Raw genomic sequence first — 22,796 nt, 5'->3', positions numbered from 1 at the left:
GTGAAGCAGAGGCCGGGATGGGGTGGGCAGCCGTCTCAGACTGCCGAAAGCCAAGAGGCGCCTGCCTCAGTCCCAGGGCCGCTGCTGCTACCGTGCAGGAGACCAAGTTGGGGTGGATGGACGGGGAGTTGAGTGCTGTGACGGCCATAACTTTGGGGGCGGGGCACAAGCAACCATTTGTGCAATGTCATCCTAACTTTGAACGGGTTGCTGAATGAGTGGATGTATTTTGCCCAGAGAAGTCTGTGTGGAGCCATGAAAGCTGTTAGGGGAGGATGTGTTTCCTTGCAGATGCTTGTTCAAACACGGGTGGATGAGTCTGGATGGCCCCTTGTCAGGGATACTGCGGCAGTGGATATTCCTGGGAGAGGGGAGTAGTTCTTGCCGCCCCTCCCTCTGCCCGGCTAAAAATCCCAACAGCCCAGGGCCCAGGAGAAAAATAGGATCCTGCCGTGCCTTGTGAAAGGATTGAATGGCAGGATTGGGGCCATCCAAATTTCTGGAGTACGTTCTGAAGGACGGCACCACGGCAGAGAAGGCGTCTCTCCCCCCCCCAGCCTCATCAGATGCTACCGTTGAAGGAGGGGCGGGGAGCCAGCCCTGAAGGGGAGAGAGGCAGTCCCGCCAATGGCCCACGAATCCTGTGCCCAGAAGAGCTTTACGAGTCACGGGCAGCCCCTTGCATTGGGTGGCTGTCTCCCAGCCACGGTCACCAGCCCCACCTCCAACCAAACAAGAGACCTTTTGAATAAACTGAGAATCGTGATAAGTGGGATTTCATGACAGAAAGAACTAAGATGAAAAAAGGAGGCTAATGGAATAGGATTTCCTGCCTGAGCAGAAAGACCTCCAGGCTCCCTTCCAACTCTGTTTATCCTGTTAGGTGTGTTTTAAGCAAAAGGAAAATAAAAAATGTATGCTGCTCTTGCCACTTAATAAAGATGGATTCCATCCTGTTCCTGCAAGAGGGCCAGGAGGAGAGCATCTCCCAGAGTGGGAAGGAAAAAAAAGCATCCGATTCCAACTTTCTGGTTGGGAAGAATTATCCTCATCCCAAACGCAAAGCCTGAACATTAACTTCGCTTTCCCAGTAGTGATAAGTCTTATTTAATTCTATGTTAAAGTGTACTTATTTGTATTGTTTTAACTCGCCCTGTAAACCGTCCTGAGTCCTTCGGGAATAGGGCGGTATATAAAATCAATCAAATAAATAAGTAATATTTTTAGCGCAGTTTCCCTGCTAAAATGGGTTCGTGGAGGTCTGCTCGTGCCGACAAAGTGTTTCCTGGCTTGTCTTCCGTGGCCGCTTCCCTTTCAAAGAGGCCTCAAGAGAAGCGGCCTTCCGTCTCCCGAGGCCACTCGCCCCCTTCTCTGCCTGGGAGCCACTGACCGACCGGCTCCCAGGCCTAAAGAAGCCTTTCCCGCCTGCTTGGTTTCTGCACGGGCTCTTCCATCCTTGCCAAGGGATGCTCGCGCCCGCAGTAAATTGCTGTCCTTTTGCTCCAGCAGGACAGAGTTATCTATAGAAACACGGAATATTTTGTGAAACGGGGAGATCTGAGCACTGAGTAAAATATATCACGTAATCAGTAGGTATGGCTTGCCATAGTGACCAGAGTTGGCTCTGCTTGGGAAGTTCCAGGCGAGAAGGCCTTGCCAGGGTGTCTGCAGAGGGCTTGCTTCCTCTGTGGTTTTTCCCTTTTCTTCGTGGCTGCCTTAGTCCTCAAAATAGAGCTGTTGGGCTGGGGTAATGAGGACTGGTAGATGAAGTCTGTCTGCCTAAAATAATCCCGTGGAGCAGTTTCAGAAGAGACACTTCCTGTAGCCAGACCCAAACTTAGCTGGTCACCTGCGGCTGACCTTATTCTAGGCCAAGGGTGGCAAACTGGCGGCCTACAGGCCGGATGCATCACACGCAGGCCACACCCACCCCGACTCCGCAAAGGCAAAAAACATTGGGATATGTCACGTGACGCAATTGAGTTTGACACCCGAGGCAGGGAAAGCTCAAGCAGCAGTTTAATTGCTCTTCCCTGTAGTTTGACTCAGTGGTTCTGGGATAGTAGGCTGGTTGTAAAATTTGGGGTTAACACAGATCATAAACTCACTACTGCAGTTATGATGCAGGTTTACCATCCACTGATATACAGTGAATACTTTGGCTATTCCTTATGCACAATATATAACTGCAGATATTTTGTTAAATTTCAAATGCTGGGGATGTAGCATAGTAACTAAGTGCCCAGAGCCATAAAACCCATTTCCAGCGGAGATAAAAACCCACAACCAAGGGGTGGCGCTGAAGACCTGAGAAATGAAAAGGGTCTAACCACTTTTAACCTATAACAGTGGTGGCTAACCTATGGCATGCGTGCCAGAAGGAGTACTCGGTGCCCTCTGTGGGCACGCGCACCTTGCTTTTTGGCTAAGTTTTTTCAGGAAAAAGCCATTTCTCAAGCCCCTTCCTAGCCAAAACAAACCTCCCGAGCGAGCCCACTGTTTTCAGCTTTGAATTATATCAAGTCTGACACCAGAAACAGACTAACAGATGACCTGAGTGCTGCATGTATTGCCCTCAAACTTACAAAGTATGAGCCAAGGTTAGACAAATGATCAGCATGCATACAACAGCAAAAAACCACATTAATTGTTCAAAAGCATGCCAAATGCAAACTTTTACCTTTCAGTACAAAGTTGTTTGCACCACTGAAAGCTTTGTCACTGTGTTTTTTTCTTTTAAGACAAAAGATGTTAATGTATGAGTTGTTTTTTTTTCTAAACTAAAACCTCAGTATTAAATTTCAATTGCCGTGTTGGCGCTTTGCGATAAATAAGTGGGTTTTGGGTTGCAGTTTGGTCACTCGGTCTCTAAAAGATTCCCCATCGCTGACCTATAAGGAGACCAGATGCACCTCCCTCCTCCAGGTGAGGCTTGAGCCTGTTACAGGGGCTGCCACCTCGTCCAGGTCCTGTGAACGTCACGGAGAGAGGGAACTCAGCAGGCCTTGTTGAGGTGATCGGGCTGGATAGGTCGGATTTGGCAAGGCAGGGCCTGGGAGATGCCAGGACTGTGCCAGTGACCCTTTAAGCAATGGGCTGGATTTTGAAAATTGGGCTTTGCTCTAGCAGTGGGCCTGCCCCCCCAGCAACCTGGTTTTTATATTCTGGGCTCATTGAAGCTTTTGGATCGTCTCTAAAGGCTGCCCCAGACAAAGCACATTACATAAAACCAAATAGGTGATCAAGGGGTGAGAGTTACTGTTGACTGCATCCTGGTCAAGGTATGGCCACGGGCCTCGTGCACAAGACAAAGCTGGGTGAGCTTTGCCTGATTGGGCACAGCTAATACCTGCCCTATAAGCAGAAGCCAGTGCCCAGGAAGTCCCCCTCAAGCCAGCTTCTTTGGCTAGACTGGAATTCATCCAGAGGAGCTACTAGGACTGGTGCTAGTAGGTTGCCCTGATGTTTGCTAGCAACAAGAAACCTGGTCTTGGAGGAACTTAATTGGAACTTTTGTTTCAATTTGACACTGCTTTATATGAATAGGACATATGTGTTCATTATTCTAAAAGTAGCCTAAAAGAGCTAATGTGAATTTCATCTGCATTCAGCTTCTGATGAAAGTAGGTTATTGGCTTCAGATGTCAGCTAATTCCAAGGCCTATAAGAAATACAACATTTTAATAAATGTTGAAGCGCAAGTAAACGATCAGGCAAATGAAACTTAAAACTGCTTCGGCAGAGCTAAATTAATGAGAGGCCCTTTTTGTTCCTATTTCATAATCAAATTTTGTTACTGTACTTTAAGCACATAACATAAAGAAAATCACTACTACTACTACTACTACTACTAGTACTACTACTAGTAGTAAAATAATCACCACTATGCCCACATCCCAGTGTTTTCTGGGTGTACCTTGCAGCATTGAACTTCTTCCCAGAAAGGATTCCTGTCAGGGAGGGGTCCCCAACCCCCCAGGACACACAGCCCATTACCCTTCTGTGGCCTGTTTGGAACCGGGCTGCACAAATGGCGGGTGAGCACGCACACAGCTCCACGTGTGTGACTGGCGGATACTTGCAGCTCCTAATGGAACTGCACACACGGGTGCCTGTCACTCACACAGAACCATTCCCTCCTCACCCCCCACCCCACCTGGGCTGCCAAGCTGGAAATGTTGGGGACCAAAACCATTTAATAAGCCAGATGGACTTTGGCTGGATTTTAAAAGTAGTCGGTTTTATAATAATTGGTTTTTGGTTTTTTTTTTTTAAAAAGCCCTGCTTCAGCCTTTTCTGAAAAGAAGATTTAAGCTACACAGGGAAAGTCTTTGATATGTTAAATGGCAGAGTGGAAAGTATTTTTGAGGATATTCACATTATTAAAACATCCCTGCCCCTCAGAAGCATTGCTTGTTTGCTTCTTTTGGAGATACATGGATGGCAATAAAGGGATGCGGCATGGATTTTATTGTTTGTGTTGCTTTAAGTTACCAGAAATGATGGAATACATCATTAACTTAGCCATGCCAGTCAGTTATGTCTTGTATACACTTAAAAAAATTTTTTAGAACCACTACATGTATTATAAAACTTATACAAATGTCACGTGATCGTGATGTCCTCGCTCTCCACTGTAGCATCTTGTGAGGTGTGATCAATTACTGCCTTGAGCAGATGGCTTGCTGGGGTGCCAGGAGAGAGAGAGAGAGAGAGAGAGAGAGAGAGGGAGGGAGGGAGGGAGGGAGAGAGAGAGAGAGAGAGAGAGAGAGAGAGAACAGAGCACAGATACCATGCCAGAGAGTGTCACCAGATGGATCCGGGACAGCAGCCAGTTTATCTAACTAGGAGAGGTGGAAAATTCTGCAAGTCTTGTTCTTAACCCTGTAGGTAAGAGCAGGGTTAGCATTTCCCGTTTGCAGAGGTTTACATTTACCTGCATATCAAGCTAAGATAGGGATGCAACTGAATGAGAATTCAGGGTCTTCCTTGAAGATTGACAGCCAGAATCATAAATCCTTAAGTGAACAGCTTTTCTAAACCAGAAAATCTAATCCAGAGATGAGCATCAACCAGGAAATAATGAGCAGTGTATGAGACCGTCAAGAACAAAAGAGAAGTTTGCCTGGCTAGAGGTCCTCCTTTCTCCAGTTTGTATTCTACAAGGACCACTTTTGTTTGTTTAGGGTGATTTCTGAATGCTTACCTTTCATGGAGAAGTGTTCACCAATCAGCCTAAACAAACAAGCAAAAAAGAATTAGTTACAGAACAAAACTTATCTCAAAGAACAAACCGAACATCTCAAAAGGCTCATTGCAAGTGCCATCACTGCGTTTCCATTTACTGTTTAATTTTAGCACAGCTACATCATTTTCTTTCAGAGAGGAACAGTTTGAGAAGGCAGAACATCTAATTAGAAGGGAAAGTTCGTCTACAATTTTTCCTGCTGAATACAGGACATATTAGTAGAGCCTTAAAACGGCACTTGGGATATCGAAGGATCCGTGTACTGTGAACGTCAGTGGGCCCACCGTACAGACTCTCTCGTGCTGGGTCTGCAGCAGTCAAAGGGGGGGAATGGGGAGAAATGAGTTCTGCTGCCTGTGAAACGAGGGGAGGGAAGAGAGGAAAGGAGACTAAAGACGGGGCTGCCTGATGGAACTTTTGCCCTCTGTTGCTCTTGGCTTCTCACGTCCTTTGCAGTCAGCACGATGGTCTTCGGACTCCGCCCGCGTCCATTTGCCGATGCTCAACATCTCAAGCTGTAGTCGGTTCGCTGGGCTGAGCGTCCCCATTTATTGCGTCTACGGGGGAGGGGGCGTGCTTGGATGCCATCTGCCAGGGACCTGCCTGCCTTTGAGGGTGCCAGGTGGGGGTGAGCTTCTCGGCCTGTGGGTTGCCTGCCTTATGCAATAGTCTCCCTCTCTCATGGTTGATGTTTCGGAAATCCTTCAAGGCCTGGTTATTTTACTAGGCCTGGGGGCTCCGGGGAACCAGGGACTTGTTTAGATGGCTCCACTGTCAGAATTGGATGCATCCATTCTCTCTCTGCTTGGGATTTGAATATATTTTAGTTTTAATTAATTTTCACTTTAATGTTGCTTTTTGTATCTTTAAATATGTTTTATATGTGCACTGCTTGTATTGAGTGTTGTACACCATGTAGAGTCACTTCTCATGAAATGGGTGGCCATAAAAATCGGATTAATAATTAAGAGTGTGTGTGTGTGCGCATGCGTGCACACACACACATTTATCTTTCTAATGCTGCATTATTAGTCTTTTAGTCATAGTTAGGGCATGGTAAATTGATTTACCTTGTCCAGTAAAAATAGCATCCTTATTAATTTTAATTTTCCCTGTAAACCGCCCTGAGTCCTACGGGAATAGGGCAGTATATAAATTTAAATATAAATAAATAAATAAATAAATAAATTATCTTTCCAACAAAATGCTGTCTTAGACTATTCTTTCCTATATAAATGTAGTGGATCCAATAAATACTAAATATGCTTGTTGTTTTAAGTTATATTTTAATGTCCATTGATGCTCTTGCTATAGAAGTTCACACACTGTAGGAAAAAAAGTGGCAGAATCTGGGGCTGGAGTTAAAAGAGGGATCAGCCTAGGATCCTTACGTAGCCACAAGTGAACTAAGTCCAACCTCCCTTGAACTCATGGACCTTATTTAATTCCAAGTAGATGATGCTAACCATTAGGTGAGAAGATTCCTGTGCATAGGCATGAGTAGCAATACATCATTTTAATTGGACTTTCACCTGTGGACCTGATATTTCGCTCCTAAGACGTATTGTCCCATTGTTTAGGCAAGTTGATGCAGGAGATGACCAGGCTGAGCCAGCCCGAGGGAGGGAGTGGGGTCAAACGCGTCATCAGTCTAGAGTCCCTTCGTGCCCATCAGAGATCTCAGTCCAGCCCATCTTGAATTCTGTTGACTATCCACTGCCAAGTTGCTTTGACCATTAGCAGATCAGATTCTTGTAGAGAGCATTAGCTTGCCATAAATCTATATATTCATCTGAACAGCCTGGATTTCCTGATTTCTTGCAACTGACAGCCTGGTACCATGGTTCAAAAATGAGTGCCCTCTGAGATGCACGTTTCACCCAGTGAAAGGTAACAAACCTGAGAGTTTTAGTAGCATATGGACATTTGACTTGGTGATCAAGCTCCTGATTTGAGAAGCTGAATCTCTCATTAATTGGTAACTGCATTTTCTGTAAAGATATTCTGGTAATTGAAGAACCCCATAAATATTTTCTAATCAAATATATTTTTGAAAAATATTTTCCAAGTATATGGAAACTACATTATATCTTTTGGTATATACATACCTAAATATTTTATGAATCCAATAAAATATGGAATTGACATTCCTTAAATGGATGGGCAATCAAATTTTCACATATTGGCATCAATTCCAGTTTGGACCAATTAATAGAATAGCTTGCTATTTTACTAAAGGCACCTATTATTTGCATCAGCACTGGGTTAGAAATAAATAGAAAAATGTCATCTGCAAATAAAACTTGTGTTCAACTGAATTATGTCCTATAAAAACCAATTTGTGTTTAAATGGATATGGATTTCTGTCCTGATTATTTTTGCTTTTGTTCCTTTTTTCTATTACTTTTTTTAATAGCAGTAAAAATAAACATCCATTTGTCCAATGTTTGTTTTTTCTTTTTAGCTTTGTTTTAATAGCTTTTAATGTTTTTCATTTTTAAATATTTTTTTAAAATACATTTATTAAATTTCAAAATCAAACATTTAAGTACTAACTTAAAAGGAAAAGGGAATAGCAGGACAAAAAAAATCAAATATATAACAATAGTCACCTCCAACTTTTTTCAGTACAAATATTACAAATAATAGCAAGAGAATGTAAACGCAGGTGCCGTTTCACACTCCTTTCATGGGGGGGTCAGCCTCTTCCTCCCCCCTCCTCCCAAAAAACCCCACCTGGGCTCCCCCCTGCGGTTGCTAAGTTAGTCACCGGGTCATTAAGTGAATCCGGCCTCCCCCACTGACTTTGCTTGTCAGAAGGTCACCAAGGGGGATCGCGTGATCCCCGGCACATGTGGCAACCGTCGTAAATATGGGTCAGTTGCCACATGTCTGAATTTTGATCACGTGACCAAAGGGATGCTGCAATGGTTGTGTGAAAACAGACATAAGTCAGTTTTTTCAATTCCGTTGTAACTTTGAACGGTCACTCAATGAACCGTTGTGTAAGTCGGGGACTGTACTGACTAAATCTGAGACACGGATACTCTTGTGGTTGAGGAGGACAAACCAGATTAAACTCTAAGCTTTTCTGAAGTTTCAGCCAGGCTGGAGGAGTGGCCAGGATGCCCCCCCCCCGCTCCCTCCGGGGGAGGCCGCAGGAGGGCTAAAACCTTCGGGTTTCCTTTCCAGGCAGCAGAGACGGCCAGGGCCAAATACTCCAGCGGTTTCCCGAAAAGGACTGGGAGGACAACCCTTTCCCCCAGGGCATCGAGCTGGTGAGTGGGCTGCTGCCCGGGTACAAGGAAGAGCAAAGGACGATGGGATGGAGAGCGACTCCCGGAGTCTGACTTGTTTTGGGGGTTGTCTGCTTTTATTTCGACCTGGGTCACTGTTCCTTTCGCTCCAGTAGGCCGTACAGGATCAACGGAAGCCAGTGTAAACCCTGAGCATGCACACAGCAAGGCATATCGGCCCATGATTCAAATCAGAAAGGCACCCAAGGGTACATAAAGTGACACCAGCCCAGCCGGGCTTCAGGTCTGGGCGAACCGGCACTTTCTGGGAGGCCCATCTTCTCTCTCGCTCTCTGGCACGTTTCCTGGGTTCCTCAAAATGGGATCCATAGCATACTTCTGCCAGATCCAATAGGGCAGGTAGAGACTCCTGGAGAAAGGCGGTCATTCAGGTTTCCAGTCCTCGTGCCACAGAAGGCTTTATGGTGAACCACCAGCACCTTAAAGTGCACTTAGGTGCCCCCTGGGAGCCCTTGTAGCTCAAGTGAGCTGGGATTAATTGCTCTCGCTGTCAGAAAATTCCTCCTCCTAGGTTGGACCTCTTACAGCCACTCCTCCTTGTCCTGCCCTCAGGTCCTCTGAGGAGTAGGGCCACCCCCTCTTTGCTGTGGCAGCCCCTCCAGGCTCCAAGATAGAGCATACCGTTTCTGTCTGGGGAGATGAAGCCTCTCCAGAAGGGGGGTGGGGGGGACCCCGTTCTGTCCTGTTACGGGTCAGGTGAAACCTGTTTCCCCCCACCCAGACCCCTACAGACACCAGAGGTCATTGCCCAGTCAGCCCAAGATGGAGACGGAACAGGGTCAACCTGCTGGGCTGAGGAAGTGGACAGGGCCCTCGGCTGCCTGCTCTTGAGACCCATGCCCCTCCTGGCTAACTAGAGCTGTGGGGTGTGTGCGTGTGTTGTTCCATCACCTCTTAAGGAGGCCTTGGTTCCCCCTCTCCCCCCCCAAGAACATCGCATAGGATGGCGCAGGATTCAGGCCTGGGCATGGGATGGAAAGGGCACCGGTTGCACCTTTGGGTGGTTTCTGGCAAGGGTGGGGGGAGGAGGGCTACAGCAATGGCGCTTAGACTTCCATACCGCTCCACAGTGCTTTTCAGCAGGGGTCCCCAGCCTGTGGGCCACAGTCCGCTACCGGGCTGCAGCCTATTAGCCACCAGGTGGCGTGAGTGGCTGGCTGGCACAGCCCCACTCACGCGAGTGCTTTTGGCCTCATGAGTGAGCGCTCGCCACATCAACACGAGCATCGTGAGCGCTCGGGGCCCCACTTGTGCAAGCAATGGCTGTTTTGAGCGTGCACACACGTGTGCACATGCATTTACCCCTCCCACAAAATCAGCCCTTCTTTCCCCCCTCCCCTGCTCCAGGCCGCCAACCCCCCAAAGTTTGAGGAATTGTCCTTTAAGCACTCTCTGGGTGGTTTACAGTGTCCGCATTATTTGCCCCCAACAATCTGGGTCTTCATTTTATCGATCTCGGGAGGCTGAGTCAGCCTTGAGCCCCATCAGGATGGAACTCCAGTTTTCTAGCCACGGCTCCATTCTTGGCCTGCTTGACCATCAGTCATGGTATCCTTCCAGACCAGCTCTGTGGATTGGGCCGCAGTGCATTGTGCTGGTTCTCTTCCTTTCTTTGGGGTCGATGCCAGTCAGTGGTGATTGAAGGGGAGAGGTCCAGGCTCAAGGCTTTGGGGGTGGCACCCCTTTCCTCGGACAGAAAACCTTTCCTTGCCGAAGGGTCCCCTCTCTGCAGCAAGGCCTGAGGCCCCAGGGAGGGGAAGGAGGGATCCTGGCTTCCCGTGGCTCTGCCTTCAGAAACAGAACTGGGGGCTGCCCTAACGATGATGCCTCATTTTGCAGTTTTGCCAGCCAAGCGGATGGCAGCTTTTCAGGGAGAGAAACCCTCCCACGTTCTTCATTGCTGTCCTGACTGACATCAACTCGGAGCGCCATTACTGTGCCTGCTTCACCTTTTGGGAGGCCATTGAAAGCATCCAGGTAAAGAGAGGCCTTTCACCTGGAACGCCGTTTGGGGCAAGGACCTCCACTGGATATGGAGCAGCGCACGGGGGATCCCACTGTCTCCGGCCTGTGCCAGTCCCCGGTGGGCAGCTTATCTCAGCCAGCCGGCTTACGGAACCACCCCTTTCTCCCCAGCAGCTGCAGAATCGCTGGAGGAAGGAAGAAGTGGAGGAGCTGGAGATGACCACCCTTGTCCACCCCTCACAGCTCTTTGCCCCAAAGAGTTTGGTGCTTGTCTCTCGGCTGGACCACACGGAGGTTTTCCGGGTAAGGCTTGCTGGGCAGTTTGGCAAACCAACCTCTGCCTAGGGTGGGTCACCATAAACCACGGTTTTCCATTCGTTAGCTCTCGGCCCTCTGGGCTCTCCCTTCTTATCTTTTTAATCGTATTGTTAAGCATATAGATAGAAAGTGCAGCTTGTCCAGAACTAGGAGAAGCCTACAAAGCATTTACGAGGCCATAAGCATTCAGAAATGTCAACTGCCTGAGTGATGGAGGCACTACAAAATCAGGCTGCAGAACTCTCGATCTTGGCCCACACGCCTTTTTTCGGAATCGGAGTCGGAAGAAGCGGTGTGTGTGTGTGTGTGTCCCTGAATTCAGTCCCAGTTTTGATGCAGGAATCCACCTGGCAGAGCCAGCAATAGCACTTAGACTTGTACACCGCTTTGCAGTGCTTTACAGCCCTCTCTAAGAGGTTTACAGAGTCAGCCTCTTGCCGCCAACAATCTGGCTCCTCATTTTACCGACCTCGGAAGGATGGAAGGCTGAGTCAGCCTTGAGCCGGTGAGACTCGAACTGATGAACTGCCGGCTGCTGGCCAGAGGAGCTTGCGGCCCTGCATTCTGACCACTGCGCCACCTCGGCTCGAGCAGCCCTCGCTTGAATTACTGAGCCAAGGGCAGCGCTCTGCTGTCAGTTTCCCCCAACATTTTTCCAGACTCTGCCTTCCTCTGACTTAGGAGAACCGAGTATTTTTAAAGGGCATGAACCTCTCCTTCAGCGAGTGTGGATAGTCACGTTGCTGATTTCTGTGCCAGGCTTGGGGGAGCCCCTTGCAGGGCGGGTTCTGCAGGTGGGCAAGGGGTGAGACCCCTTTGGTCTCTGCTTCCAGGGCAGCAGGCCTGCACTGAGCAAGGCCCTAGATTAAATTTGCAGGGTCCTTTCCAGTTCTGTTGAGGGTAGACTGCCACTAGTCAGGGGGCTTAAGTTACTCATTTCAGCCTGAACATCCAAGGATACCCTTGGCCCGAGGGTGGTACCTTCTGAGGAGGAGAGACCCTTTTCCAGAGCTATCCTGGGATCCGGTACCCCAAGATCCTATCTGTAAAATCTGCACAGCTGACACTGTAGTAAGAAGTAGAAACTTACCTATTTTAGTTTAAGATAAAACAAACATCTAATTTGGTTCTGCTTGGTTCCTCCAGGGCAAGAGCATAACCAACTAACACATTGAATTGGACTTTAATTTGGGTAGGACCCCCCCACTTCACCCACCTCCCTAAAGGCTCAGTCCTGAGGCCCGAGAGACTGAGTTTGCATTCAAGGCTTCCTTGTGCCTAAGAGGCTGTGCGCGTGCTAAAAACCCAGCCTGCAGGAGGGGGTCAGTTTTAAGCCAAAGTGACCCCAGCCTTCAGTTAAACAGGCCTCCCTGGGCCTCAGTTAGGCTGAGACTAAAACAGTCAACAGTGGGGGAGCTTCAAAACACTGCCTGGTTTGTCCCCCAAGACATGCTGCAAAGAGTGATTAATTAAAAAAAAAGTGTGCCAGATCCCACCACTAAATACCCCAAACACCTTTTTCCTGTTGCCTAAGCTGGTGACTTCAGCTGCCGCCTGGCCAGCTCTAGTCGAGTGGCCATCCTGATAGTCCTTGTTGCCGTCGTTAACCATGGGCCAAGGAGCCCCCACCCCACCCCCAACTTCCTCATGGCTTCTCACCATCCGAGTCGGTGGGAAAGCTGGCAGGGAGGTCTCAGGCTGGCAGAGATTTAAGGTGCTGGTACTTACCTTTAAAGCCCTACATGGCCTAGGCCCGGGATATTTGCAGGACCGTCTGCTGCCAGGAACGACCTCCCATCGCCCAGTACACTCACATAGAGAGGGCCTCCTCAGGGTGCCGTCAGCTAGACAATGTCAGCTGGCAACCCCCAGGGGGAAGAGCCTTCTCTGTGGGAGCGCCAGCCCTATGGAACCAACTTCCCCTTGAGCTCCGGATGGCCCCGGATCTCCGGTCCTTTCGCTGCGGCCTTAAAACTTTCCTTTTCCATCAGGCTGACCTGGACTGACGATAGGGATTTTAAAATGTTTTTAAATTTTTAACTTCACTTGTAATTTATTTTATTGGGGCTGTTAATTTAATTCTTTTTAACTTTTGTATCGTTGCAGCATATAAGTCCCATTAAATAAATAAATAAAATAAATAAATAAAGTGGGCAGCGTGGTGCCAGCTGGGCAAGGCTTGTGGTGGCGGCTGCAGGGTGGGGGGCTGGGGCTGGGACACCTGCCAGAGCGACTTGCTGCCCTCCCTGCCAGCCTCCCCCGGACTTTGCTGGTGGGAAGCTGGCAGGCGGGTGGCAAATGGTGATCACGTGACCACGGGAGAGTGAGCAGGCGTTGTGACCCCTTATATTTTATTTTTTAGTTCATTTGTTACAAATTTTAAAGCACCTAATAGCCAAAGCTGTCTGAGCAGATTGCAATAAATCATAGTTAAATTCAGTTTGAACAAAAACCAAGAAAGCACTGTAAAATGCAAAATATAAAACACCATCTTGGCAACCGCAAAGCAGTGTAAAGCAACATGAATTACAGTAAATGCAAGTCAAGTACAGGTAAAACCCTTTATTACACAGCCCCCAACTCCCAGGCCTTAGACCGTTCAGAATTATTATGCTGATCTATGATAAATACTCAGTGGATTTAGAGTGTGGTGTGAAAGGCTGCACAGAGATAGAGTCACACCATGTAGGCCTTTGCATGCCTGGCCTCCTCCTCCTCCTCCTCCTCCGGGCCCAGTTGTTAAGATTTCCACCTAAAGCCGAGGGAGGAGCTGCCGCCTGAAGTCTCAGGTGGCTGGGAAAGGGGGGAACCCGCTGGGGGTGGGTTTCCCTCCCTCCCCTCCCTCCCCCTGAGTTCAAGGCTGCCCTGGCAAAGCAGGCTGTTGCCGTTGCTGAGCCCAGTCGCCCATCCGGGCAGCCATACTTCTGATGGGTGCCTCCTGCTGAGGGCCCCCCCCCTAATCTCCTGTGTTCCCACAGAACTGCCTGGGGCTGATCTACACCATCTACGTGGACGGACTGAGCACCTCTCTGGAGACGGTGGTTGGGAATCTCCTGACGTGCACCATCCCCATCACGGGGGGCTCCCAGGTGAGTTCTGCCTCCGCTCCCCACCACTGAGCCTCCGGCGACCGAGGCCCAGGGCAGAGCCAGACTTTGGGGCGGGGGGGGGGTCTGTGCCTCCCCAGGCTGGGGGGTCCTTCCCACCCGTCACTTCTGTTGGTCAGCGTTGCTGTCTTCTGAAAGGCTGAGCGGCACGGAGGGTTTCTCCAGAGGAAAAGCGGGGCTTGGGGGGGCTCTTTCTCTGCCTTTTCGGATTTTACAGGGGCCAGCCGTCTTTTTGCCGCTGGTTCTTCATTTTTCATTAGAGGGACTTCTAAAATGTGTGTATTGTCCATTAACTCACCAGCTTTGTTTATTTTATTTTTTAGTTGCCAAAAATTAACACAGCAGCTATATTCCAATTTGTCTACTTATTTCTTTATTTGATTTCTGTAGCTGTGGCCGTGGTTTGCACGGGAGGGTTCCAGAGGGCTAGGGAAGGGCAGCGATGGGCACCTGTGTGCCACGAGTGAGTGAGCTTCCTGTGGCACTGGGGGCAAGGCTGCTCTCACCTGTCTCTGCCTCCCGCCTAGCTTGGCAGCAGCCTTGCCAACCGTGCTCCCCGGGCTCTCTTGGTAGGCAGACCCCCACAGCACTGAGGGAGAAGGGGGATGTCACAGTTAGTGCCCGTTTCTTCCTCCTCCTCCTCCTCCTCCTCCTGCTGTCCCCCCCCCCCTGCTTTGTGCTGCTGCCTTGTGGCCCTTTGCTCTGTGTGTGCTTGCTGCCTTTTTGTTGCTTGGCCATCAGTCTGTGTTGTGCTGTGTTTCTAACTGATTGTGCTGTTTCTGTCTGTCTCTATCTCAGCCTGACCTGGATGACGAAGCAGCGGTATGCACGACTTTTCTCTCCTCGGGGCTGCCTTCTTCCCCAAGAGGAGGCCTGGGGGGGCTCCAGAGGCCTGGGGTGGCCAGGAGCAGCTCCCTGGCCCCTTTGTGCTAGGGAGAGAGAGGATGTGTGAGGCTGGGGGAAGGCAGGCAGGGTACTCGGCTGGAAATTGAGCCAGACTGGACCTTCCGTTGCAGGGCCCAGAAGGGGCCGGGGAGTCATCCTGCTGGCCTTTAATCCTCCAGGGGCTCAGACCTTTCCCAGCCACGGGACTGCAGCAGCAGCCGCCGGCCACCTTGGCTTTGCCCCTGGTGGGGCGAGACGTGTCTTTCCCACATCCGAGAGCTTCTCTGGACTCCTGCCAGGTTGTCTTTCGGACTTTCAGCTGCTCTTGTGAAAGGAGGAGTAGCCCAGAGCCGATCTCCCACCGGTTTCCGTTCCTTGGGTCTCTGCCAGGGTCTTTGACCCTGGGGGGGGCCTGTCTTTCTCTTCCCCTTTTGCAGAGGACCATTTCCCTGGGTGCAGGTGACAGGCAGGTGATCCAGACGCCTATCAGCGATTCCCTCCCCGTCAGCAACTGCAGCGTGGCTCTTCTCTTCCGACAGTTAGGTGAGGCCGCTCGGGCTGCTTGGGAGCGGCTCCGTTCTTGGGTGGGCTTGGCCCTCCCTGCTACTGCTGCTCTTGGGAGGGTTGGCCCCAGGTCCCCTGTGGCTCTGGGAGGCCACAGCGTCTCCGGTTCAAGAGGGCCTGCTGAGAGGACGGTTGGGGTTCTTTTGTTGGTGGCTGAATGGCTGCGGCGCAGGGCAGTCCCACTGCAAGCCTCGGAGCGGCTCCTTCAGCCTTGACCATCATCATCTTCGTCCTCCAGGAATCACCAACGTGTTGATTCTCTTCTGTGCGGCCCTGACTGAGCACAAGATCCTCTTCCTCTCCAGCAGCTACCAGAGACTGACCGACGCCTGTCGCGCCCTGCTTGCCCTCCTCTTTCCCCTGAAGTACAGGTCAGTGCAGAGAGGCCCAGACAGCTGGAGCCCATCCGCCCCCAGGCAGATCACGCTCTGCCCCGAGCTGCTGCTGCTGCTTCTCTTGGACCGAGCGGGTTCCAAGGAGCCCCACGGAGCCTTTCCTTGAGAAGTCTGCTTTGTGGGTTTCTTGCTTACAGCTTCACGTATGTGCCCATCCTGCCCGCTCAGCTGCTGGAGGTCCTCACCACCCCCACCCCCTTCATCATCGGAGTCAGCTCCATCTTCCAGTCAGAGACTCAAGAGCTGGTGAGTGGAGTGTTTGCCTCCTGGGCATCAGGAAGCATGGCAGAGCTCCGATTAGGAGCCCAGCTTTGGGAGCAGGCTGGATTTCCTAGCGGGCGGCTCGCTTCCCTGTTCCTGCTTTCTGGGGTGGCATTGGCTTTTCTCTGGAGCCGCCCTCCGGGGAGGGTTAGTGGGGGGCTTTTTCCGTACAGGTCCTCTTGAGGTAATCACCATTCAGAGTTGTGCCAGTGCAGAACAAGCGGTACTTAGGACCAGTCCTTGAAACTCCAGCTACTCATAGGATCACAATTCTGGCACTCGGCAGATCCTCTGCTCACCGCTTGTTTGTGCGCCCCTGGCCACCTGTCACTTCCTGCTGGCTGCTCCATTGACTTGCTTGTTGGGAGCCAGAAGGAAGTTGCCAGTTGTGGTCACGTGAGGTCCTTGCCTAAAGGCCCACAATCTTTGCTTAACGACGGCAACAGAAGAGAGCTACTGAAACCTATCACAAGAATGTGTGACAGTGTACAGTGTACAGGACTGTACCTTAGATTAGAGATTGGGGTGAATACATCGGCTAGGACAAAAACATGTTGGATTAAGCCAAAGCCCATTGTGGTCCGCTCTTGGTTTCTCACTGTGGCTGACCAGATGCCTCTGTGGTGCCAATGAGAGGCGGGCTGCCCCTTTCCTGTCACCCTTCCCCTGCAGGGGGTTTCTGGAGGGAGGCAACGTGGAGACAGAAATCCCTCTCCTCCCTGAAGTCACCCAGTCCTGCTTTAAAGCCCCCAATTATTCATCTTCACCCTATCTTGAGGAAATGAGTGCAGGGTGAAGCCCTCCCCCTTTCTCTGAATCTCCTTCCGGTCAGCTTCCCTGTGGCCCTCGTCCTGCTGGTGTAACAGAGAAAACTTTCTCCAGGCCGGGGGTGATGAAATCCGTTTATTCCAGGGTTCAGCCATCTGGGGAGACCAGGTTTTTTGGGGGGAGGGGGGAGTGGCAGCAAGTGAGTGCATAGAAAATTCATAGCAGAGCAAAGGCAACATTTCCTTACAGAATTTGGCCTCACAAAACGTAATGGGGGTCGCCAACTCGGCAGTGAAAGTAGGACCGATTCAGGGAAGGAACAGTTGTCGGCAGTGACCAAATGGCGATGACTGTGGTGTACCTTGGATGCCACGGATGCCGGCTGCAGAGCCAGTCCCACGCTTTGGGCTCCATCGCACGAGAGCCAGTCTGGGCCCCTGGGAACGCCAGAGGGATCCCGTTTCGGGCTCCCGCGTCCTGCCCCTTCCCGGGAAGAAGCTCTGGGTCTACCGGCAGGGAGGCTTTGAGTCGGGCCCCGGGGAGGCTGTGTGCGTGAGGCCTCTGTTGCTTTCCCCAGCTGGACGTGGTCATCGCGGATCTCGACGGAGGGACAGTCTCCATCCCAGAGTGCATCCACATCTCTTTGCTGCCTGAGCCTCTCCTCCATCAGACGCGCCAAGCACTTTCAATGGTGAGCGTGGCCTCCCTTCGTTTCTGTGTGTGTGTGTGTGTGTGTGTGTGTGTGTGTGTGTGTGTGTGTGTGTAGGGGGGGCTGGAGAACCCTGGCTGAGAGGGAACAAAAGTGGGCAGGGGCGCAACCTAGATGGGGGAACGCCAAAGGCACTGGCATTCTTCTTGGGGCGGCTGGTGCCCTGAGTGTGGGGAGCTCTCGGTCCCCAGATGCTGTTTCTGCAGGAGGCAGCTGGTCCCGGGGGGGGGGGGGGCTGTCCCTTGTTCTCTGAGGACAGGGTGGGGGCTCAGTTTCAGAAGCTGTTCCGAGCTGTATAATTGGTGGCAGGGCCAGATGTTTTTCTACTCTTGAAGAACTAGGGTGGTTTTTAGTTCTGTTTGGGAACATTTGCAATTTTTCCAGGTATTTTTGCTCAGCTGTCTTACATGTATTGCTGGTCATATAAGATGGTTCATAAATTCTTTTAAAAAAAAGTCTAAAATGTCACCGTTGATTAAAACAAAATTAAACTAATGTAAAGCATTAAAACAAAGTAATGGGATCTCTATTTAAGGCATTTCCCCCCCATGCGTTTCTGAAAGAGTTGAGAAAACTATTGGCTTCAGATTAATAGGTTGTTTCAAACAAAGTAAACTTTAAATAAATGTTTTAGTCTCGTAAAACCAAACACAATAAAATTGTGCCTACATACGTAACATTTACACCCATCATACTATTCACTTTGGGGATAATACATAAAAGGACTAAGATACAGTCAGCAAAAGTAAAAAAAAAACATGACAAAGAAAAGGAAATACAGGCAACGTCTGTCCCTCCCTTTCCTTCCTTGCCAACCATTTTTGTTGCAATTACACCCATAAATGTCTTCATTGTCTTTTGTTTTGTAATTTCTCCCTGTGCTGCCACCACGTGGTTGTTTGGGAAAATTATAATATGCTATCTTGACCTGGTCAGCCAACTCCTCCTTCCCTATGACATATTTCCTCCTTCTCCTGATCATGTGCCTTACACCCCTCCCCTTTCTGGGATGGACTTCCTCCTTCTTCTCCCTGGGGACTCTCCTCCTCCATAACCGGCAGACACACGTGCTCCTCCATAACCGGCAGATACACGTGCAGACACTGGGAGTCGTTACTGTCTTTTGACCTTGGAAATATCGTGTGTTATCTAATTCACCTCATCTGCTGTAATCTACTCTGCATGCAAATAAAGGTATTTCTGGATGATAAAAGATATTTTCATGAGTTCTGCTATCTGGCAAGAGCTGTTATCAATGATAGAATCCGCCTATACAGACCAGCACAGGGATTTTAGCAAGGGGAAAAATTATTATACGACAGCTTGATCCAGAATAGTCAAAAGACAGATAGAATTCCTTGCAATAAAAAAGGAGATGATTTAATTCACCATTCTCCAGCTGATTCTGCAAGAGACAGAGTTGTGCTTCTAGGATTTGTGCTTCTGTGAACTGTTGTCTCTTCCTGTCTTCCTGAGGAGACCAGCCAAAAGACCTGTTAAAATCTTACTGCCTCTTTTTCATTGAATTTATAGCCAGCATCTTAAAGTAATTTGGAGAGACTTTGAAATGCAAATGGGTTTCTGCTCAGATCTACTTTGAATGTTTACAGATGTTCCTTATTGCAAAGAGAGACTGTTTGTTTGCAATCTCCAAGCCTTTGTGAAATCAAATGCAAGATCAAAATTTCCCTGTCTGTCTTCTCCAAAGAGAAACTCCCTTTCCCCCAAATTTGACTGGGAAGATCAGAGATATCATCCTCTGTTACAAACCCAATTTGTGTTTAGAGCTGAATTTTACTCAAAAAGAAGAAAAGTTTGTTAGTTTGCAAAACCCTTCCTCTCTAGCTCAGCATAAAATAGGCAATAAAAGAGCAATAAAACCATAAATTGTCATGGAAACCAGGCTTTTGGAAGCCACTGCTAGTTTCTACCCCTCCCTTTGGAATTAATGAATGGAATGTGGAGGCTGCTCTGCTCTGCAAATAAAAGGCTTGTTCCCAGGCACGGGTAGAGTGCCCCCTACAGGTCGAAGGGTGAACTTCGCTGAAGTACCCATTCACGCAAGCAGCATCCAGGTGGCTGCGCAAAGCTGAAAACTGTTTGTATATTGGACTTTGTTTAAACCCTGCTTAAGCTGCAATCGGCTTAAAGAGACAGTACCCAATTTTTTTTTGCAAAACTTGAAAAAATGTCTAGACAAGGCTCTGAACACTCCTTTATTGCTGAATCAAAAGAGATGCATCATGTTTCAGACCTCACAGCCATTCAGGGAGCTGAGTGTGCTGATCCTGCTGTAAAACCTAAGCGTACAATAAAACCAACCCAGAAACTCAGGGAAAACTATGAGGCAACTAGAAATGAATTTTCCAGTAATCTGTCAGGCCTATGGGACAGAACTGCACACTGCATGTCAATTTTGCAGAGCCTTAATGATAATCCTGCTGAATTAAGAGGCTCTATAGATCGCTTATCTGCAGCTTATGAACATTACCAGAGGCTGTCTGCAAAATACACAGGTTTTTTGAATGACTCTAATGTAGATGATTCCTCAGCAGAGCTAACCACGATTGATGAACTAAACCAGCAAAGAGATTCCCTAGTCACTAGTGCAAGATGCAAAGAATAAGGCAGAAATCCGTATTGCTGAACTGCAGGAGACCAGATCTCATAGGTCCACATCAACTAAAGTCACAGTATGTTCTGCTAGATCCTCTCGCTCCAGGGCTTCAACGATAAATGACAAGTTGGTAGAGGCCCGTGCACACTAGAAGCAAAGAAAGTGCTTGTTTCCTTTGCCAGAAAGGAAGCTGAAATAGAAGCTCATAGCAAAGCCCGCCAAGCAGAGGAGGAAGCCCACCAAGCACAGATGGAAGCTCATAGCAAAGCCCGCCAAGCAGAGTCAGAATACAAAATAAGGATTCTGTGAATGGAAAGGGAGGAGGCAGCTGCCCGAGCAAAGCTGGAGGTCTATGAGCAGGTGGTGAAGGAAAGCACCGATGTAGATTGTTCCATCCCAATAGAAGTGGAAGATCCGATGGAACACACCAGTCAATATGTGCTAAAGCATAATGTTTGCAACGATGCAGCGCCATCTTCTGTACCTTCTACGAACAACGCTGTCCTGACTCACCACACAGAGACCCCAGAACTGCAAAGCCTGCACCTCCTCAACACCACAACACAAGTGCATCAACTGTACTTCCCACGAACATCACAGAGACCCCAAGCCTGCGAAAGCCTGCACCTCCTCAACACTACAATGTAGGTGCATCAACTGCTTCCTGCGAACAGCACACAGATCCCAAGCCTGCAAAAGCCTGCACCTCTTCAACACCACAACACAGGTGCGCCAACACTTCAAACTGCATCACCTCTTGCCAATGACAACATAACCTCCAGCAATGAACAATGGTTGAATCGACAGCCAGCACAACCCTTAGGGACTACACCACAGCCGAACGCTCTTGCAACATCATTCTATCCTGGCATACTTCACCCTTATTCACCAGAGAACTTTCATGCGCAGGGGGTCCAACAAGTTTCTTTGGCATCAAGGAGTGAGAGATCACCGCAGCTGAATAGTCTTGCAACATCCTTCTATCCCGGCATACCTCACCCTTATTCACCAGAGAACTTTCATGTGCAAGGGGTCCCACAAGTTTCTTTGGCATCAAGGAGTGAGAGATCAGACCATTCTGACTACGCCAGACATATGACTCATCGAGAGCTCATCACCACTAGCCTCTCAAAGTTTGATGACTGTCCAGAGAACTACAGATCCTGGAGATCAACCTTCAAACTTGTTATTGCTGATCTCAACCTTACCGCCAAGGAGGAACTCGATCTACTCATAAAGTGGCTGGGGCCAGAATCTGCAGATCGTGTTAAAAGACTGAGATCAGTGCATCTTGACTCTCCAGACGCAGGTCTCGCCGCTGCATGGGCAAGACTTGAACAAGCTTTCAGAAGCCCAGAATCATTAGAGAATGCTCTATTCAAAAGACTACAAAAGTTTCCGAAGATAGGCAATAAAGACAATCACAAACTCCAGGAACTAAGTGATCTCCTCATGGAGATAGAATTGGCAAAAACAGACCCACGTCTACCTGGTCTAAGCTACCTGGACACCTCCTACGGTGTCAATCCAGTGGTGTCAAAACTGCCATATGGCCTGCAGGAGAAATGGACACAGCAAGGCTCAGACTACAAAGAACAATATGGTGTTTCTTTCCCCCCATTCTCATATTTTTGCAGGTTCATCAGCCACCAAGCCTGGAGAAGAAATGATCCCAGCTTGAACTATAGTGAACCCAGTGTGCCTGCTTCATTATCATCAACAAGGTATGTTAACAAAGCAGCTCAACGCAGAGACTCACGTGGAGCTGTGCTTACAAGAAAAACGGACATCTCATCTCCTGTACCATCTCCTCCTCAATGGAGTGATTCAGGTGGTGGGGATGAAGATCCTAATCGTCAATGTCCTATTCACAAACAACCTCACCCTCTTAGAAAATGTCGTGAGCTTAGAGCAATGACTGTACAAGAGTGGAAAGAGGTTCTCCAAAAACTTGGAATATGCTACAGGTGCTGTGCTTCATATGATCATTTTGCTAAAGATTGCAAAGCCTTTGTCAAGTGCACAGAATGCGATAGTGACAAGCACATTACAGCTATGCATCCTAGTCCACTTCTAGGCAATCCACAGCAACCACCTGCATCCAACCCTGTTTCAAATTATGGTGGGGAGCAGCATGGCAGGGAGCAACTAAATCATGCTCCAGTCTCAAATGTCTCATCTTCACCCCAATCCCCAACTTAGAGACCTTGTTCTGCTCAAGAACCAACAAGCTCAAGAATTGAAAGGCACCAAAAACTTTCATCAGACCCATCACAGAGCTTGTCATGCTTTTGCCTCTTGAAGACTGAACTCGTAGCTTTTCCTGGTTGAATCCTGACTTCAAGAAGAAAAGTGATTTGAACTTTAATTTAGACTATTTTAGGCCTGTAATGGCAATTATTATTGCAATATGTATGAATGTTTATTTCTTATATCTCTCAGGTTTTTAAGTCAACAAGCAAATCACAACCATTTATTTGTATTTGCATACCTACCGGTATCAAGTTTATAGTGGTATTATGAAATACCAGACGGGGAGTGTGCTGCCACCACATGGTTGTTCCACCACATGGAAATTATAATATGCTATCTTGACCTGGTCGGACAACTCCTCCTTCCCTATGACATATTTCCTCCTGATC

At 48.9% G+C, this 22,796-nt stretch overlaps 1 protein-coding gene across 5 annotated transcripts in view; it reads left to right on the top strand.

The window, feature by feature from the left end:
* SBF1 (SET binding factor 1) overlaps positions 1-22,796 on the top strand; it is a 67,295-nt gene that overhangs the window by 15,943 nt on the left and 28,556 nt on the right. For 4 of the 5 annotated variants that reach the window (XR_014492786.1, XM_083365177.1, XM_083365178.1 and 1 more), the window contains exons 2-9: positions 8,441-8,526; positions 10,405-10,542; positions 10,702-10,833; positions 13,827-13,937; positions 15,278-15,383; positions 15,643-15,775; positions 15,937-16,045; positions 17,406-17,519. Coding sequence is in view for 4 of the 5 variants with exons in the window: in XM_083365177.1 (XP_083221303.1) it covers positions 8,441-8,526; positions 10,405-10,542; positions 10,702-10,833; positions 13,827-13,937; positions 15,278-15,383; positions 15,643-15,775; positions 15,937-16,045; positions 17,406-17,519 (929 nt within the window). In the remaining variant the exon portion in view is untranslated. The remainder of the gene's footprint in view (positions 1-8,440; positions 8,527-10,404; positions 10,543-10,701; positions 10,834-13,826; positions 13,938-15,277; positions 15,384-15,642; positions 15,776-15,936; positions 16,046-17,405; positions 17,520-22,796) is intronic. The other variant, XM_083365176.1, reaches the window with a different exon arrangement.

The sequence above is a fragment of the Vipera ursinii genome (assembly GCF_947247035.1).
Source record: "Vipera ursinii genome assembly, chromosome: 6".
Classification (NCBI taxonomy): Eukaryota; Metazoa; Chordata; class Lepidosauria; order Squamata; family Viperidae; genus Vipera; species Vipera ursinii.
The sequence above is the reverse complement of the archived record's forward strand: the minus strand, read 5'-3'. Positions and strand labels throughout refer to the sequence as shown.